At 46.8% G+C, this 20,671-nt stretch overlaps 1 protein-coding gene across 4 annotated transcripts in view; it reads right to left on the bottom strand.

Annotated features, from left to right (window-relative positions):
• Window positions 1–20,671, bottom strand: part of LOC147013831 (S-adenosylhomocysteine hydrolase-like protein 1) — a 102,275-nt gene that overhangs the window by 35,568 nt on the left and 46,036 nt on the right. For 2 of the 4 annotated variants that reach the window (XR_015050519.1, XM_085851099.1), the window contains exons 2-6: window positions 5,581–5,692; window positions 5,186–5,329; window positions 4,688–4,788; window positions 4,426–4,528; window positions 1,719–1,813 (exon numbers count right to left, since the gene is read on the bottom strand). Coding sequence is in view for 3 of the 4 variants with exons in the window: in XM_085851099.1 (XP_085707225.1) it covers window positions 1,719–1,813; window positions 4,426–4,528; window positions 4,688–4,788; window positions 5,186–5,329; window positions 5,581–5,692 (555 nt within the window). In the remaining variant the exon portion in view is untranslated. The remainder of the gene's footprint in view (window positions 1–1,718; window positions 1,814–4,425; window positions 4,529–4,687; window positions 4,789–5,185; window positions 5,330–5,580; window positions 5,693–20,671) is intronic. The other 2 variants (XM_085851100.1, XM_085851101.1) reach the window with 2 other exon arrangements.

Genomic DNA, 20,671 nt, shown 5'->3' with positions numbered 1-20,671 from the left:
TCTGCTTGGACTCTTGAGATGAGCTTTTCTCCCACATGTGTGTTTTTATACAATAAATGATCTGTTAGATCATAAAGTGTTTTCTCTTTTGTGTGAATTTCCACCACAAAGGTAATATTAAATGATCCCTGACTCCAATCCTTAGTGGGTATAGGGAAGTATTTTATGCCCCCACAAAAAAAATACTGGGCAATGCCGGCAAAAAAATACTGGCAGAAAACACCCCCCCCACACACACACACACACACACACACACACACACACACACACACACACACACACACACACACACACACACACACACACACACACACACACACACACACACACACACACACCCCTTACTCCCCCCCATCCCTCCCTGCAAGTGGAAAATAAACATAAATCGCTTTATGATGAAGTCTCCTGCTGAGTTGAAGCAGATTAAACATTCAGAAGCGATTAAACTTGCATAAACTTGTGCTCAACTCCACCATTCCCCTCTGATTAATCTCTTGAATCATTTTCCTTTGTAATCTGTTGACGTGTTTCTTTTACAAATCATTATTCTGCTTTGTAAGGCAGCTGAATAAATAAAATTAAAATAATCATTTTTGTCTATTGTTTCACACTTCTGCGCCATTTCATTATTTTTTAAACAGTGCGCAAAAGGCTCATCATGGTGCGAGATAACCATGACAGCTGAGCTCAAAAACCACGATTGGTAGAAATTAAACCCGTGATAACTAAATCGGTACATATAGAGATTGCTGCGATGCGTCAAAACCGCGATATTCAAACCCATGATATTTAAGGGTTTACTGTACTTCGCTTCATTCATAAGAATGGCATTCACATACCCCGTCTTGAACAATATTTTGATATTTAAAGATAAACAAGCTAGTAGAAAATTGAGACCATTGCTCTAAGTGCAATTTGCAATTTGGCAAGCACCCTTGGTGCTTGGCCAGTATAAAGACAGACGTGATGCAGGACAGCAAGATGACGTGCTTCGAGAAATTGCCCACCTCAGAGAAGGCATTTACAAACTCTGACATTCTCTTTCACACCTGCACTCTGCAAAAAACCTGGACGGTGATCGAGTTGTTGAAAAATCCGAGAGTCTGCTGCTACAGCTTAGTGGATGCACTCAAGGTAATGTGCACACAAGTGATTTGCCTTGTGAGCTTCAATCATACAGGGAAACACCCAAAAAAGGTTGGCTAGCCTTCTAATGCCTTACCTCCACAAGACGTCCCACAACTTATCTCTGTTAGGACAAGGCCAAGCTGTACATAAGCTCTGTGTCACCACAACCAGGAAAGCACCATGATGCAGGCATAATTACTCCGCCTTTGAATACAGGGTGTGACACAGTCTCTTATCAAAGTCATTGTGTTATGGATGACATCACTAAAACAGTGTTTGAAGTGTGTTTGACCACCCAGTGCTTGTGTGCTGAAGCATCATGACTCAGCCTCAGTTCGAGCACAGTGGTAAGTGGGGTACCTGTTTGCATAGTGGGAGCATTGTGCCAAAATGCTCGTGGATACAAGAATTCTGGGAAATATTTGCAGGGGTTCCATAAGAAATCTGTGATGCCTCATGTTGAAGATTTATAAATTTGATACTTTTATACAGTTTTCAGGGAAATGAAACGATACACAAGACAATATAATTCACGCCAAAAGTTTGGATATATTTTCATCAATCAAAGAGCAAGAATAGAGGGAAGTTACCATGTTAGGCTGCCAGCCATCGGCACAAACACAGCGATCAATACACCACCAAAAGTCATCTTCACTTTCCCCTTTCCAAGCAAACACAGGTATACCTGGAGCACAATACGTGACAAACCACTTAAATTCAGAATACCACACATAAACACTGTATTACCAAATGACAGAAATGATATTCCACACTAATCCAGTGATAAAATTAAATGTCATTTTATTTTTAAATCAATGGAAACCTAAAGGAGACTTTTGGTCTCTAAGTGTTTATGAAATACAAACACAGCATTATGTAATCTGGCCTATCAACCCAGTACCCTAGACCCCATTGTATAAACTCAAAGACGCAATTCAAAAGTCAAGAGAAATGGGGAGATGAGATGGTGAAAGTGAGCAAATCAAAGGTTGCTGATCGAGTAAGTGTGACATGACGGGGCATGTCACGGGCAATTGGCTGAGAAAGCAGGTGGGTCAATATTAGAAGCGAGACAGGCTATTCACTCACAAGAAAACTCGTCGATATTTGACCAGGAATTTGGCCAAGATAATGGCAGAAAATGGCATACTGTATTTGAGACGAGATACAGTGGGATCTTTAAAAGATCCATAAACTAGAAAATGATGGAACATCTGGTTTTAAATCTCAATCTAAAAAGGTGTGCTCCGAGATGCAGCACCTGCTTCTTTCACTGCACCAGAGCAGGATATTTCAGTTGAAATAGACTCAATGAACACTCCATGATCAGATATCTCATCGAGATGAGCAAGCTGCCAACTGAGCAAGCTGCCAACCTCCTGTCCCTCAGCCTCTAACCTACAAAATAAACACTTAGGAGTTTCATGCATGTCTCCCATCCAAATTGTATTTAAAGAGCAGGTTTTGGGTCGCTGATCACCGCGTGATTCGAAGGTTGTAAGCACATTAATAAACGTGGGGTATTTATTTTCTTACATTTGAAACTCAAAATATGCTAAAATTAACTTTTAAGTCAAAACTTTTCTCGGTGATCGAAAAACAGACCGGAAGTTACCGAAGATGCTATGACGTCACATTCTCCGAAAACTTCGTGAACATTCGGAAACAGCGTGTGAACAATGGCAAGATGCGAATCAGAGTGATTTCAGCGGCGATGAAATTGAGTGTTTTCATTCCGATATTGCAGAGGACGAGTCGGAGGATGATGGGAATTTATACTATGGAGTTTCTGGCCCTGAGCCATATAAATTTGAGCCACTTGCAAGCACCAGAAAACGGCCTATTTAGTGTACAAGTGGCAGGACTGACTGTCCGGCAGTTCACACTGACAGACTCCACCAGACATTGGTTTGTAGATTTTCATTTTCTTGTTCGATGCATAAAATAATGTAAAGTTTGATTCGTCTGTGACTTGATATAATAATTTTTTTAACCCTCTAGTAGCCTGGTGTTGGCTCAGTGGTTAGGGTGGTGGCTTGGGATCCTCGGGTCCTGAGTTCAAGCCCCGTCGGCTGCTGAATTAATACACCAGGGGGTTGACTCAGCCTGTCATCCTTCCGAGGTCGGCGAAATGAGTACCAGTTCCAGTGTGTGTACTGGTAGAGGGGCACTGCATCAGCGACACAGTCGCGCTTCAAGAAATTATAGCCTCCCCTGCAGCTAAGCTGCCATACGACCACCACCAACCTTCTAGTCACTCAAGAGTCAGAAATAGAATGAATCAATAATGGACCCTTGGTGTTGAAGTCTTTCTGACAGCTGAGCTTGACCCCAGCAAAAGTGATGATGGCGTGGCCGTTGGGGAAGAGATTCTCAGCCGCGTTCCCAATTACGGGTTACAACGTACGGACTTCCGGATAGTGATGACTTACTCTATTCTAATAATTTCTCGAATTCTTATGCGCATTTATAGATAAACACAATGCCCCAATCCTTGAGAGGTGACACAGTGTGAGAAGATGAAGCAGGAGCCAGCTGAGGAGAAGGCTGAATGGTGGGCACAGCGTCATGCTTGTTTTGAAACCGAGCTCACTCATTGTGTTGCCTTCATAATCCTCGGCTGTGAAATGGTCACAACAAATGACAAGTCTATCCAAAGGGTCCTCTTTACCCGTTTTATTTGGGAGAAAATTAGCCCGTTTTGTTTGTACAAATCTTATCCACAGCCAGCGAATGTTTGATTCCTTCGGGAATCGGTGGGAGCGATTACCCGTTTTCCAGCCATTTTCGCAAAACATGACGACACACTTACGAGGCATGATGTACAAATATCCAAATAACTTTGTTCTTCAATAATTCAAAATAAAAAAGGATAATACAGACAGTTGCAAGCTCAAAATAAGCATAAGAACGGCCCGCTCAACTGGACACTTCTTCAATGAGTGAGTGAGTGCCGCTTTCTTTTGGAGAACGTGACGTCACCATCCATATATGGGCACACGGCTGTTTTTTTCAACGGTCTCGAGAAATAACAACTTCGGAGTTAAATTTCATTAAACTTCCCAATAGTTAGGCAACCACAATAGTTTGCATCCAACTATTTAATACACATATAATCATATTGATAAATTTTCAGAACATGTTTGGTGACCTGCAACCTGCTCTTTAATGAGGCTCAACCTTAGTTTCTGAGAGTTGATAGAATTAAGAGCATTAAAGCACAAAAGTCATGTTATATTATATTTTCGAGTTCAAGCAGATAATAGATGCAATCTTGCTCAACAAAAAGTTCAATACCAACTGCTGCGAGGGCCGCCGCCACCTCGTTCTGAGTTGAGAATATGTTGCAAGCAGCCCAGCGACACTGAGCACCCAACGCAATAAGAGTCTCAATAAGTACCTTTGTGATGATAAAAACACACACACACACACGCACACACACATGCACATGCACACACCGAGCAATAAAAGCTGTTCAATTTTCAAATAATGTCCATCATAAAAGACAGCAATGGCGCAGCCGCAAAATGCAGGGCAGTGAAGAGGTGTGAGCATTTACTGCAGATTGTGCAGTGATGTGAGTACAGCCAACGATGGTGGCACCAGCCAGCGGCTTGTCACCCTGTGCTCGTTTCCGCAGTGCCATCAGTGCAGGCATTTCTGCATCATCACATCAAGGCAAACCTCTATCACCGCCATTTTTAACTTTCACAATCTCCCAGTTAACACAGAAACACTTCTTTACTTTCAAGACAAAGTCTATCTTGATCGTCAAATGTCTATGTCCACGATATATATATATATATATATATATATATATATATATATATATATATATATATATATATATATATATATATATATATATATATATATATATATATATATATACATATATATACATATATATATACATATATATACATATATATATGTATATATATTTCCACATAACCCTTACAAAAATTGATCACATTGAATATTTCACCCACACACAAACTCTGTACCCACTCCCTTACACAGCAGTGACTTATCATTAATCTGATGAAGCTCATACCTTGCTGCGCAATTTCCACTTCACGGCGTCCAAATCCGCTCTGCCCAATGTTTTTCACACAAAAGTCCTCATGTACACGAGCCTCACCACACCGTTTCTCTCGTGGGGTCATTTCATCTTCAGAGCTGTCTGAGTAAGAAGCCGCTGCACAGGTCAAAGCAGCACCACAATAAATGAACACGGACATCTTACGAAAGCTCAAAGTGTACACATCAGAAACATGAGATAAGTTAGTACTATGCAGCTTCATTAAAACCAACTTCTTCAATTCACAAAAGTCTGTTGTTTGATTAACCTATCTCAAAATTTGTTGAAGTTCTCCACAAACCCCTTAACCTCCCCCCCTCCCCACTACTCATCGCCACTTCAACTTTCTTTGTAAACCTTTTACATACCTGAACTGTAGCTATCGGTGGAAGATTGGGAAATGGAGCGAGACAACGAACGGTGACCTTTTTTGGTGGGTCTTCTTTGAAATTCAAACTGCTGGTCGGCGAATTGAATTTGCTGAAAGAGATGGACCCTTTTAGTCTTCAAAATAGTCATCATTCAACATAATGAGTGTCTTCTTCATATTCGACAACAACGTGCTATGATCACATTGTTGCGATGAGAAAAAATAAATGGTTACAATTACAGAAATAGTGAAATTGTGCAAGGAAGCGAAGTGTGAACTTCAAAATGCACAATTTCCCTGAGGGGGGGGGGGGGACGCACAAACAAAGCAGAAGGTAGGTAAAGTGAACATGTGACAGATAAAGTTGGTGATTAGATAACTTTGCAGCCTCTATCCGTTCAGATAAGTCTCTGTGTTACCCCACTGGAAAAGCACTAAATGTTTGTTCCTTGGCCGTCTTCACAAAGACATGATATATCATCTAATTAAGAAAATAAAAAAACCAAGCACCTGATGGTTCACACAACTGGCACTCCTTGGCAGTAACAAGTGCCATGTGGCTGCAGGAAGTCAACCTCCACAACAAAGGCTCACATTGGGTATTGTATTGTGAAGAAGTTGTTACCTCCACCACCGAAGGTTATGTTTTCACACCTGTTGTCTGTCTGTCTGTTAGTGTTTGTCTGTGAGCAGGATATCTCAATAAAATATTGACGGATTCGGACGAAACTTCGTGGATGAGTTGTGTAGGTGACAAGGATGAATTGATTCGATTTTGGTGAAGATCCAGATTGTGATCCGGCCAATCAGTAGGACACAAAACGTAAACTGTTCTGCCTGGCAGAGGGATGCACTCTACCGAGTGCCGTTCTAGTTTGTATTTCAATCTCCTTTTCAAATAAACTGTATTTACAAGGAAAAGTCACAAGGTCTACCTCTTATGTCATATACTCAGGTCAGGGCAGATCAGATCTGTGACTTGCTGAAGGTACCATGTACACCTGTATTGACCCGTTTCATGATCAGGTTGTCGGCAACTAAACCATCTCCCCCACCAGTTTTCCTGGTGAGGAGGGTGTATGGATATGGATATGGAGGGAGATTGGGGCAAAGCCTTAGGGACCCCGTTCTTTGATGACAGGAGGAAAAGCACAGGGTAACCATCATGGATCGGATTGCAGTGGTGTGTTACAGGGTGGTGCTGAGGTGTCGTCCTCCATACGGTGGTCTTCTCGGGTTAACCTGAGGTGGTCCCTTCATGTGGGTGCCTAGAATGTCCTATCCCAAAGAGAGGATGATCACCTGTCTCTGCTATCATGTGAGCTCCAGCATTTGAACATCGGGATTGCAGCACTCTCTGAGGTTCGGCGACCGGATAGTGGTGAGGTCATGGTGGGTGGTTACACCTACCACTGGTCTGGTCGCTCAAATGATTACCATACACAAGGCATTGCTATAATTGAAGCTGTGTCCAATAAGCTGAATCCCATGGTAATTGAGGCAATACCGGTCAACGAGCATATTATGAGACTGAGAATTTGTCAATCCTTGGGTGTCATTTCCCTGGTATCTGTATATGCTCCGACTGAGGCGAGTGATCCCACCGTGAAGGTGATCTTCTATGCCGTGCTCGAGTCTGTGGTTGAAGGAGATACTCTTGTAGTCTTTGAGGATTTTAATGCATTGGCTGGCACTGAGAGGGATGGTTATGAGACATGTGCTAGTCCCCATGGGTCTGGAACTGTGAACCAGAATAGCACTCAGTTCCTTGACTTTTCAAGAATTCGTAGACTTCAGGTGGCTGGTTCATGGGTTCAGTGCCCACAGGCTCATCACTGGATTCCAATGCTGGTGGTGTGGCAAAGGGGATTGACCATGTGCTCATTGATGGCTGACAGAGGGTGATTCAGAACTGCAGGGTCTACCGGAGTGCTCAGTTCCTCAATACCGACCACAGGCTTGCTCTAGCAACTCTGAAGTTGCAGCATAAATCCAGGAGAATGGTACCATCCCAGCCTAGGCTGGATGTTGGCAAGCTCAAGGATGAGAGGGTAGCTGAGGAGTTTGTGAACAGGCTGAGTGGAGACTTGTGGGGTCTGGGTATTTTGGGAATCCTGAAGCATTGTGGAATGCCTTCAAGACTACCATGGGTCGTGGTTTGCAGTGGTGTGTGTCAGGGTGGTGGATGTCTTGAATCGACAACTTGATGTTTCTCGTTGATGTCTTGGAACCCACCATTAGGCGAAGGTGAACTTTGACTCCCAAGGGACACTGGAGACCATTGACCAGTCGCATGGCCAAGCTTAATGGAAAAGCTGAGCTGTTCAGGGAGTTGAGGCGTAAAATGGTACATCCGCCGAAGGCGGACAAGGAGGCCGATGTGCGAGGAATCAATGAAGGGGTAGAGCATCACCTGTGGTCAAGAGATTCTCGTCCTGCTTACAGAGGAAATCGTACATTGCATTTCTCCAAGCCCATATCTCGGTGTACTGCAGTTAGAGTGAAGGGTGGTGGGCTCTTGACAGAGGAGTCGGAAGTGAAGACACCCTGGGCCGGTTACTTTCAGAGGCTCTACCAGGCTGACCCACCAGCTGTTCAGTTGGACATCAGGGGTGTAACTATCCCTATTGCTGACCCTCCAATCAACTGTGAACCACATTCATTTGTGGAAACACAGGCTGCAGTGAACCAGTTGAAAGGAAGTAAAGCTTCTGGGATCTGTGGCATCTATGTTGAACTTCTCAAGGCAGGTGAAAATGTTGTATCCATGTCGTTGCATGCAGTTCTGTGCTCTGTTTGGAGCACAGGCATCATCCCAATTGCCTGTAAGTGGGGCCTTGTTGTCCCTCTCTGGAAAGGGAAGGGTTATCGCCTGGACTGCAACAGTTAACGAGAGGTGACGCTGCTCTCAGTGCTGGGCAAGGCCCTTGCTTGGATAATTCTTGAGAGGGTTCGCCACCATCTGCTTGAGCACAAGCGTCCAGAGCAGTCGGGCTTTACAGAAAAGATGTCGGTTTACTGTTGCGGCCAGGGTATCGGCTGCGAGCATGACCGCCAGATGGAGCTGCAGAGTCGACTCTACCGAACACCCGGAATTTATAGGTCGTCACCCCGGATAACTCCGGAGCCGATGGGTCCCTTATTGGACCGAAGATCACCAATAGGTCGACCACGTGGGATAGGGTTGATTGCCAATTTCAATTTACCTAAATACCCACGTCGTCCAAACTACCGGGGAAATTAAGCCTCGGCAGGATCTGCGCGATCCGGGCCATTACCGAGCCGGATCCGAGCCGTACCCCGAGCGGAGAGTACCAGAATCAGGCCGGGCCGACTGTACAATTACAGCGGCAACAGCCTTTATAATTCACCAACACGTGTCACGCTAAGCCAATGGAAGAAGTACAGCAATGAACTGATACATTTAACAAATGTATTTATTTATAATGGGGCAGGGGAGCACGCAAGAAGGCAGAGTTAACCGAATATTGAAGGAATGAAATGCAAATAATGTACAAGGCACTTAACAGTTTTACTTATTAGACTGGCGCCACAAACACACACACACACACACACACACACACACACACACACACACACACACACACACACACACACACACACACACACACACACGTACACCCAAGAACCAGTGGCCACAGCCTTTATTGAGGCCTCCAGCTCGGAGGGAAAGGCGAGCGGAAGACCAGAGCCTGCCTCGGACCTGTCCACCTCGTGTGGTCTTCGAGCTGGCGGGGTGACGGGATTCAGACCTCTCGCGTGTGAGGCGAACGCGATCTCCACTCGTGTCACCCATTTCTCTCTCCTGGTTCACCGACCGAGACACGGCACGCAACCTTTGCAGTTCTTGTCGAGGAGGAGGAGGATCTCTTGTGGAGGAAGAGGAGGATCTCTCGTGGAGGAAGAGGAGGATCTCTCATGAAGGAAGAGGAGGATCTCTCGTGGAGGAAGAGGAGGATCTCTCGTGGAGGAAGAGGAGGATCTCTCGTGGAGGAAGAGGAGGATCTCTCGTGGAGGAAGAGGAGGATCTCTTGTCCGAACGCGCCGCACCCTTATTCACCCTTTTCTAGGGGGAGAGGGGCCGCCTCCACCCTCCCCGCTCTCCCTCACTGGACGGTTTTGGCGCGCAGAATCGCTCGTCGCCCTGTCATTGGCCAAAACAAGCGGCAAGTCCGTCAATCGGCCCAGGGGCTTGGTGACGTCACGCGGACTGCCTTTCTCACCATCCCGGGGTCTGATTGGCTGAGCGGCTGATCGGCTCGTAGCATGCTGAGTGGTCGAGGGCCACCGCGAGGCTCCTCCTTGAACTCCGCCCACCATGGCGTCGGCCAGAGCGAGGTTAAGGTGAGGGTGTTGCTGGCGTCGTTGGTGGTGTAAAAATAAAAGAAAACCCTGACTATCAAAATAACTTCACAGCGCATGTACATTTATTCACCAATTAAACAAGGGACAGGGAGCTATCTATCCACATTTACTTATCAAAATAACTGAGCTATAGGACCTGTATGTTGTGTGCTCATGGCTTCCAGATTCGCAACATTACCATATCCTTGCTCTTCGGGTCCTCACCAAACGCAGACGAGAGTTTCGGCAGGGACTGCTTGCAGCCTATGTTGATCTCTGCAAAGCATTTGATTCAGTGAATCGAGATGCCCTCTGGAGGATTCTTGGTCTTCGTGGGGTGCCACCAAAACTGATCTGATTTCTGAACTATACTCTGGTGCTGAGAGTGCTGTGAGGTGTGGTGGTTCCATCTCCAACTTATTTCCAGTTGTTATTAGAGTATGTTAGGGGTGTGTACTGGCCCCCACACTTTTCAGCGCTTGAATGGACTGGATTCTGGAGAGGATTTTGGAGAGATCAAGCATCGTTTGGGAATGCCAAGATCTCTGACCTTGATTTTGTAGATTATGCAGTCATCTTTGCAGAGATGCTTGATATCCTTATGGGGACCATCGAGGCACTGAACGAGGAGTCGGAGATGTTGGGATTATGCGTTTGCTGGGTTAAAACTTAGATCCAGGCCTTCAATTGTGCTGTATCACGTGATTGGGTTTTCGTATATCATGACTCGCCCGCTAGGGGTGGCAGGAATGTACATCAGGACGCGCAATAAAGCGGAGTTGCTGCTAACACTCTTGCTTCTCGTGTTCCACTGCACCCCATACACCACAGTTGGCTGACGAGGATGGTTGAAAACGGACATGTGCCCGTTTTCGTCGGAGACGACTTTGAATTGTTTTCAGAACAATTGGGATGCTATTTCCACGTGAATGATGTGGTCGACGAGAGCAAACAGAAGTCGATCTTGCTCGCCTCGCGAACGGCGGAGTATTATCGACTACTGAGTGATTTGGTGGCACCGGACAAGCCCCGTGATGACAGGCTGTCGTTTCGGGACATTGTGCAGAAGATGAAAGCACACATCGCGCCGGAGATGTCATTACAGCTCGCTCGATACCAGTTCGATCGCCTCTCGAAAGGTGCAGAGGAGCGCGTCGCTGATTTCGTGGCGCGAGTGAAGCATTCTTCCGTGGCATGCAAGTTCACGGCGGAGGAGCGTCCAACTCGGCTCAAAGATCGTTTTATTGCTGGTTTACAAGATGCGAAGATGGTTTCGGCGGTTCTACGGCTGAAGGGTGAAGCCATTACATTCGACTCGGCGGTCGGCACTGCTACAGCTGTCGAGCAGACTCGCGGAGATGTCCGGGCCATCACCGGCCACGCGGGGTCGCGAGCGCCCCGGGTCGCACGCACGACCTTCGGTGCGGGTCGGACGTCGCCGCGCGGCCGCACGAGCAGCGAGGTGACCCCGCGGACGTGTTTTTGATGCGGAGGTCGACACCTGCGCCGTGCGTGCCCGTACAAAGGCACCGTGTGTTTAAATTGTCACAAGGTGGGTCATCTGAAGTGTGTGTGCCGTGGGGCGCTGGCCACCGTTAAGGTCATGGACGGCGATGTGCGAGGCAACCTCGGCGACCCGGGGCGGAACCGGCAGCCGTTGTTGAGCCTGTTTTCAATTGGCCCGGCGGCAGCGCGCCCGATGACGGTGGAAATTGAAGTGAACAAAACGCCAATCACGTTTCAGGTTGATACGGGAGCGGAGGTGTCGATCATAGGCAAACAGACCTCGCGTAGACTCAACGGCCTGAAGCTTATCAGGTCAAACCTCACGCTGTTCACGTACACCCGCGAGAAGATAACGCCAGTCGGGATGGCAGACGTGTCCGTGCGGTACCAAGGCCAGGTCTCCGCGCTTCCGTTGTACCTTGTGCGGGGGAGGGGACCGTCTATCCTCGGCCGAGACTGGCTGTCCCGCATCAGGCTAGACTGGGCCGCCGTTCACCTTGTGCAACCCGTGCTGAGCCGGTGGGAGGATCAGTTGGAGAAGATTCTTCAAAGACATCAAGGTTTGTTTTGCGACGACCTTGGGAAACTCAAGGGGGTAGAGGCAAAGCTCTTCCTGAAGGAGGGGGTGGTTCCTCGTTTTTGTAAACCACGACCGGTGCCGTATGCCCTGCGGGACAAGGTCAAGGGTGAACTGGATAGGCTGGAGGCCTGTGGAGTGATCGAACGGGTGTTGTATTCAGATTGGGCCACCCCGGTCATCACGGTGCTGAAACGGAATGGAGACGTCCGATTGTGCGGGGACTTCAAGTCCATGGTTAACCCGGGGCTCAGCGTGGAGCAATATCCACTGCCGTCAATAGATGAAATATATGCACGATTGGCGGGGAGTCGATACTTCACGAAGCTAGACCTGCGTGATGCATATTTTCACCTGGCGATGGAACCCGGGAGTAGCGAGTTTTTGACAATCAACACGTGTCAAGGGCTCAATCGATATACCCGACTCTGTTTTGGGATTGCTTCGGCCCCAGCCTTGTGGCAGAAAGCCATGGATCAGGTTTGCATTAGCCTGCCCGCTCAGACCTACCTGAACGATGTGCTCATTGCGGGAAAAACGGCGGACGAGCACCTTGCGAACATTGCCCAAGTGCTGACAAAGCTAGAAGCGTGCGGCCTGCGCTTGAACAGGGACAAGTGCGCGTTCTTCAAGCAGCGCTTGGAATACCTCGGGCACATCATCACGCGGAGGGCTGTGAAAGGCCCTCGGAAGGTGGAGGCGATTCAGCACATGCCACCGCCTCGCGACAAGACGCAGCTGCGCTCGTTCATTGGTATGGACAAGTATTACCAAAGGTTCGTGCGCGGGCTCAGCTCACGACTTGCGCTGTTAACACGGTTGCTCAGGAAGGACGAGCGCTGGGCCTGGGGGCCTGCACACCAGGCGTTGTTCGACCGCGCCAAGCGGCTGCTCACAGAGGATACGGACCTCGTGCACTACGAGCCTGCGCGTCCGCTCTTATTGGCATGCGACAGCTCTGCATATGGCATTGGGGCAGTGCTCTCCCACAGGATGGACGATGGTTCCAAGCAGCCTGTTTGTTTTGCATCCTGGACCCTGTCCGCAGCAAAGCGGGAATATGCCCAGATCGAGCGCGAGGCTCTCAGCCTCGTCTGGGGTGTTCGGAGGTTTCATCAATACCTGCTGGGGCGGCATTTCACTTTGCAGACGGATCACAAACCGCTTCAATTCACCCTGAGACCCGAACGTGGGGTGCCGGTGGTAGCGGCCGTGCGAATACAGCGGTGGTGTCTGTTTCTTGCTGCTTACGATTATGATATTCAGTTCCGAAGCACCGAGAAGCATGCTAACTGCGACGGGCTCCCACGCTTGCCGTGTGCGGAGGGTCCAGCTGCGTCTGAGTCGGCAGACCGGGTCGATGTGTTCGCGCTGGGCCAGGTCCAAAGCGGGCCGGTCACGGCCAAACAGGTCGCGGTGGAATTGGCTCATGATCCAGTGCTCGCCCGTGTCGTCCAGGCGATTTCTACGGGGAATTGGAGCGATCTACCTTCAACACCGGCATTTCAGCTTTTCACGTCGCGTGCATCGGAGCTGTCGTTGGTCCAATGGTGCGTTATGTGGGGAATGAGGGCGGTGATTCCGCCGAGGTTCAGGCAGCGGTGTTTGGAAGAACTGCATGTCAGTCACCTTGGCGTCGTGAAGACCAAGAGTCTTGCTCGTAGCCTGTTGTGGTGGCCGGGGTTGGACAAAGACATTGAGCAGTTGGTTAAGCATTGCGCCACGTGTCAAACAGATGCTGATAACCCGCGTCGAGCCTCAGGGCTATGGCCGACCCCAGAGATGGGCCTGGTCCTCAAGAAGGTCCATGTAGATTTTGCAGTGCCGGTTAATGGCAAAATGTTTTTGATTGTGATCGATGCATTCTCTAAATGGCCGGAGGTTGTAGTATTGCAGCATACATCAGCAAACATTACAGTAGAGAAACTGTGGACGATCTTTGCTAATAAAGGATTACCGGAGATCCTGGTCTCTGATAACGGTCCGCAGTTCGTCGCAGGTGTATTTGATGAGTTTATGCGTCAAAATGGTATTCGACATCTAAAGTCCGCACCGTATCATCCTGAGACGAATGGGCAGGCTGAGTCGTTTGTTAATATGTTGAAACGGGCTTTGCGCAGGGGGGGGGGTGTTGCACCTGTGCAGACGGTGGTCGATGTCTTTTTGCTCCATTACAGGAACGCGATTCATCCTGTCACGGGTGATTCTCCTGCCATTCGTCTCTATGGACGGGCATTGCGGTCCAGACTGGATTTGCTACGACCTGGAGGGTCGGGGAGTGGGGCGGTGTCGCGTCTGATGCTGCTGCGCGGTTTCGATGTGGGACAGCGGGTAATGGTGCGCGATTATTTCCATGGTTCCAAATGGGTGCCGGCTGTGGTCTCTGTGGTACTGGGGCCGGCGAATTGCATGGTGCGGACTGTTAGAGGGGAGGTGTGGAAGCGGCACGTGGACCAAATGCATGATCGCTGTTCAGCGTCACCACCCCCCCCGGGCCGAGCGATGTGGGACCCCCACCTGTAATGTCACCGTGGCCAGACGTATCGCCAGGGCCGACGTGCCGACGCCCATGGGGTCTTCACCTGATTCAGTCCTGCCCGAGGACGTCGGGCAGGCTGGTCGGCCGGGGGTGGTTGTTATTGCGGATGGCACAAGTCTGGCGAGGGTGTCACCTCGACCGAGCCGGGAGGCATCTGAGCCTGGGCTGTCTGGCGTAGCTGCCCGTCCGAGGCGGGTCAGGATGCGGCTGTGGTACTTGGAGGATTTTGAGTGTTGATTGGTTTCGGTTGGTCATGTTATGATTGTCCTTTCATCATTCGACTTGTCATTTTACGAGGGGAGGAGTGTGCTGTATCACTTGATTGGGTTTTCATATATCATGACTCGCCCGCTAGGGGTGGCAGGAATGTACATCAGGACGCGCAATAAAGCGGAGTTGCTGCTAACACTCTTGCTTCTCGTGTTCCACTGCACCTCGTACACCACATCAATGACATCTTGGATGCTGCTATCTTGTCTGTACCTGTTTGTGGTGAGAATGTTGAGGTCACGGAGAGATTCACTTACCTTGGCAGTGATATTCATATATCTGCCTGTTGTGAGCCAAATGTCAATTGACGTCTGGGTCGGGCCTGGGGAGTCATGGATTCACTGGATCATGGGGCGTGTTGCTTCCGGTACCTATGCAGGCGGATGAAAATCTGAGTCCTTGGTGCTTCTAGTCTTGCTTGACAGATGTGAGACTTGGACCCTGACCAGGGATCTGAGATGGAGACTTAACTCCTTCGGTACCAGGTCTCTTCGGGGAATCCTTGGCTATCACTGGTCAGACATTGTGCCCAATGAGTGGTTGCTGAGAGACTCAGCTGAGATTTGTTATCTATATAGTCTGTGGACATCAGCTGCGGCTGTATGGATATGTGGCTCATTTTCCTGACGCTGATCCTGCTCACCAGATTCTGATGTGAAGTGAAGGAGGCCAATGGGCCAACCAGGTGCATCGTGGTTGCAGCAGGTTGATCGGCATCTCAAGGATGGGCCAGGCATCTGTCTGGGGGACGGCGAGATGGAGGCCCCTGGAGTATCGACGGAAAGTGGATGCAGCAACGCGCTGCTCCGCATGCTCCCATACCTGACCTGACCTCCCTCCCTCCCTACCCCACCCCATTAAGGACTTGTTCTTTGCAAGGAAATTGAGCAGTTTGTTTTTAGAATAGAAGAATCGTGGTTCTGGTCCTGAACCTTTTTGAAAAGGTGAAAATATTTTGACAACTCCCCCCTTCATCATTTGAAGTTAAATTTGACAAGCTCCTCCTTTTTAAAGCACCAGGAGTTTTCACAAAGCAGATGTACAAAACATTATTGCAGTTAAGCTTGAATAGACTGTGGTCAAAGGTCTCTGTTACACTTTGGAGTAGTTATATAAATATTAGTATGCAACAGGAATGAGTTCTCCGTTGAAGCTACTGGGGGAGGGGTGGGGGTTTGGGTGGTTGGGAAACCAACAGCAAATGTCAGTAAACATCATCCGGTGATATAAAAGTCATACCGGAACATCTATACTAGTAACAGCAGCTTTTTCTTTCACATTGGAACTTCGTTTTGAATATGCAGTTTAAGAATCCAAAATTCCATCAATTCTCAAACTTGTCATCTTCCCCTCACCCCCCCCCCCCAAAAAAAATGCCAAGAAGCAATGGAGAGTATATTTCTCTTGGTTTGCTAATAATTCCACATGACAGATAAAAAGTTGCTGTTCATGGCGAATTACTGAGGTTTAAGAGGAGCCATCTTGCTGAGACCTTGGACTTGACCAATTGTTTCGGGATGATGTTGAAAACATTTTTTGCAGCCTCTAATTTTTAGCACTTCTCCTTAGGTTTAGCTCCCTCTGCTCTCTCAACCTAACCCAGCAAGAAATAAGCTTTCTTCCAGTAATTCCCTCTTCGTGAAACTCACAAAATGCACGCTTTCTGCCCATCTCCCCTCTTTTGTTTATCTATTCTCCCATCTGTGGAATTTCCTTCCGGAGATTGTTGATCACACCCATCCCCCTGAGGCTTCAAGCAGGTGATGTATCACCATCTCATATTGTACCCTATACCGACGTATGATCTTTTCTACCAACCCGACCGAACCTAACCATCTAACATGTAGGTTACTGTGTTTACCCTCTTCACATGCTCTTCTCCTTTCCTGTTTGTTCATTTCCTTGATTGCTGTGTCCATCTATGGCCACACTGTCAATATGGTGCCTTTTACCCTGTCTCCTCTTTCGGAAGGCAGGTTCGGTACTGCCAAAGCAGCCGCATGGAAAGGATTACAACGGGTCGTTTGCTTTTACCCTCCAGGCAGTAATCAGGACAAGGATTTGCAATTTGTTTGGGGTGCTTGTGATAACTAGCCTCTTGTCTGTGAGAGACACTGTGGGATATATCGTCCGCCAGAACTAGAATGGTAAACAGCTTAATGTCCACCCGAGGGACGGCGCACTTTGTGAAGAAATGCTCTGCCTGCGAAACACAAATTCAACAGTTTATCGTCGGGTCGTGAATCAAATATGGAATAGATGGCTCAAAAAGGCAAGTGCACACTACCTTTACACCAACCTTCTTATCAGACTCTCAACAGACAAAATATTGCAAAAATGGATAACGTCCTCTCCTGGTACATTGTCAAACATGCATGAAATATAAAATATCACTTTTTCTATTCCAAGAATCTAAAAAAACATTTTTTTCTACATCGTTTTATCATTCACCTGCATTCTCTCCAGTCCTTGCTTGTGCAGTAATCTTCTGCCCAAACCTCGCTTTCCTGCTTTTATAATAAGCCATGTATAAATTTCTCCTGCCAAAAATACTTTGTCTTTTATGACATTTGCATTTCATCAAAGGGTTAGCTTTAAAGCTGCTTCAAGAATCACGACTCACCTCTTAAGCTGAGCATCCATTAACGGATTACTGTTTAGGTGTAAAAACAGTCTCACACCAGTTTCAGGTGCAAAAATAACTTGAGCAAAGTCGATGGCACGCAATCGCAAATCCCCACACTTCCCACCTAAAGCAAAGTTGAAAGATGGCAAAAAGTTCCACCAAGATTGACCCAATATCCAATTTTGAGTTAAAATTATTTTTTCAAGTTTTCACCACTGTGACCCAAAGTCCTCATCCCTGGGGCGTAAGCCGGGGTGGGGGAGTCAAATCAAAAGAATCGTTGCACATTTCATGCGTCTCCCAATGTTGATTTCATAAAAAAATGTTTTAAATATGTGCCCAAAATTGCATTTTTTCAGAACTTGACCTTCTCACCCCACCTCAGGGGGTGGGGCCAAAATTGACACTGCTCTTGCACATTCTTGCCATGTAGTGATCATAACTACCAAGTATGGGGAAATTCTGCCCAACTATTGAGGAGACAGTGTGATGGACGGACAGACGAAGGGAACCGATTACAATGTCCTCCCGTTTTTTTCAAAAACGTGGGGATAATAAAATAAACAAGAGTGAGAATTGCTTTGTTATACATGTGCCTTTCCAATGTGATATTTTCTAAAACCAAAAAGGGCATAGCTCTGTGGAAAATTGACAAAACACCCTGAAACTCGAACTTGTTCTGTAACTGATCATAATGAAGCCATGTACCAAGTTTCAGTTGAATATGATAAAGGGTATGGGGAAAAGTCTGAATAACCACAGGTGGGACAGATGGACGGACAGACGGAAGGCATACCTATTGTCCCCTCGCATGAAACCAGTAGAGGACTAATAAAACATGCCAAACATGCTGTAAGAAATGGATAGACAGGAAGGGTTGACAAGAAAAAGCAAAGTAAACAGCAATTAACAGTTAATTAAGTCTGCTGATCATTTTGAGGAATATGCAAGTGAAGTGATTTTGTGATGAACATGGTGGTTGGGGTTGTTTGAGGTGAAAGAATGTTGGTACACTTCAGGAGAATCAAGAGCACCATTGTTCTCGGAGGAAAATATTTATCTGCATTCAGTCAGTCAGCAGAGTTAATATTTAAACTTGAAAACCGGTCTTCAAGAACACGGATTATTCTACCATTCCAGCAACCCATGGAGCATGGTTTATTGCAGTCTTCTTCTGCTACTTCTTCTTCTTATTTCGTATGCAGCACAAGGCTATGGGGTACCATCATTGACAGAGGTTCCAGCTACGTCGCTGATGCAACGCCCGCTTGTCGGTTTAGGCAGGAATTTGTAATTTGTCCCATGGTGCCAGCAATAGCTTGGTTACTCCTCAGGAAGGCCACCGTGGGGTCTCTAACATCCACCAACTAATCCCAGCAGATGGGATGCACAGTTTAACGTCCATCCGAGGAACCCCACACATTTGATGAATCGCCCTGCCTATGAAACACCGGGATGACAGTTTTCGCTGGGTTAGGATTTAAACCAAAGCCGGACAGACAGCTTAGAGAAGGGAGTGCACATACCTCTAGGTCTAGGCCATCCTGCCAGCTCGTTTATTGCAGCAGTTCACAAACTTTTGGGGTGTGCAGTCCCATTTCTGAACCCTCAAATATGCAAACCCTCATAGCCAATTTCCAAACCCTCAAAGAACCATGGAAGAGTGGCATAGTGACACGCAGTTGCTCAGTGAAGAGGTATGTTGGAGTCAGGGACATAAAAGCACTTCAGTAGTTGTACTCTACACCTTTCTAGATATTATCTGATGAAACCTCATACTTCACCAGGAGGCTGAACTTTGAATGTGGCAAAGAAAGTCCCATAGATATGGGATCGGGATACTTTTTGATTTCTGCCCACAGATCCCCACTGATGGTCTGTGGTCTGTGAGTATGGACTCCAAGTTAGGAACCACTCCTTTATTGGATAAAACTACCTCATATCAAAAAACGAAATGGAGAAATGAGGGGGGGGGGGGGAAACAAAAGGAAAAATATGTGTGGAGGGAGGCTGGGAGAGAATTTTCAAAGAAAACAGAACCTTGATACAAAGATAATAAATGGTGAAATTTGTCAATAAATAGAAAAGTGCAGCATCATTTTCAGTCACTCTGTACTTGAAACTGCATGATTTCACCAATCCTAAAATGAAAGTTTACCTGCAAAACAGTGTTTCAAAAAATAAAATCAAAATAAACTCGAAGGGCACTCGGTGGAACGCATACCTCCGCCATGCAATGCCTGATCCACGAGAACATATCGGGCCCAATACATTTTTTAAATATCATGATGTATATACATATATATATATATATATATATATATATATATATATATATATATATATATATATATATATATATATATATATCGTTTTTGGCCCCATCTCTCAATGGTGAAAAATCACTTTGAAAATTCAATAATTCTCAAATCCAGATCTTCACCAAAATCGAATCAATTCGTCCTTGCCACACACACACACACACAACGTGTCCACCAAGTTTTATCTGAATCAGTCCACAACTTTTTGAGATATCGTGCTATATATTGGTTTAGCCTCATCTATCAATGGTGAAGAATCACTAAAAATTATCAGATCCAGATCCGAATCTGGATTTTCACAAAAATTGAATCAAGTCTTCCTTGCCACACATCCAATGTGTCCACCAAGTTTCACCCAAATCCGTCCACAACTTTTTGAGGTATCGTGCGACATATCGGTTTCACCCGATCTCTCAATGGTGAAGAATTACTTCAAAAATTCTAATAGTCGGATCCGGATCCAGATCTTCACCAAAATCTAACCAGTTCATCCTTGTCACACACCCACACCCAACCTGTCCACAAAATTTCATCCGGATCCGTGAACAATATTTTGAGATATCCTGTACACAGACAAACAGCCAGAAAGGCGTGAAAACATAACCTCCTTCACCTGTGGTGGTGGAGATAAAAGACATAAACTATCATGGCCCCTGTTGTTTTAGTAGCTTTGTGTATGGAGTGAAAGGGGCTAGCAGCCCATATTTATTCAAACTTGGCACACAGATAAATAAAGGGGTGGCCCGTATTTATGTCCAACTAAAATGGCCGTCGGTCTTCCAGTCTGCCATCTTTGATCAGATCACAAAATAAAGCAAGGGTCACATGTATGCTATCACTGTGCTTGTGCCAAATTTTTAACAAAATCGAACCACGCATGTCTGT

The sequence above is a fragment of the Eptatretus burgeri genome, chromosome 13 (genome assembly GCF_056783735.1).
Source record: "Eptatretus burgeri isolate ZD-2024b chromosome 13, Ebu_testis_v1, whole genome shotgun sequence".
Taxonomy (NCBI): domain Eukaryota; kingdom Metazoa; phylum Chordata; class Myxini; order Myxiniformes; family Myxinidae; genus Eptatretus; species Eptatretus burgeri.
This window is presented reverse-complemented; position numbering and strand designations above follow the sequence as displayed.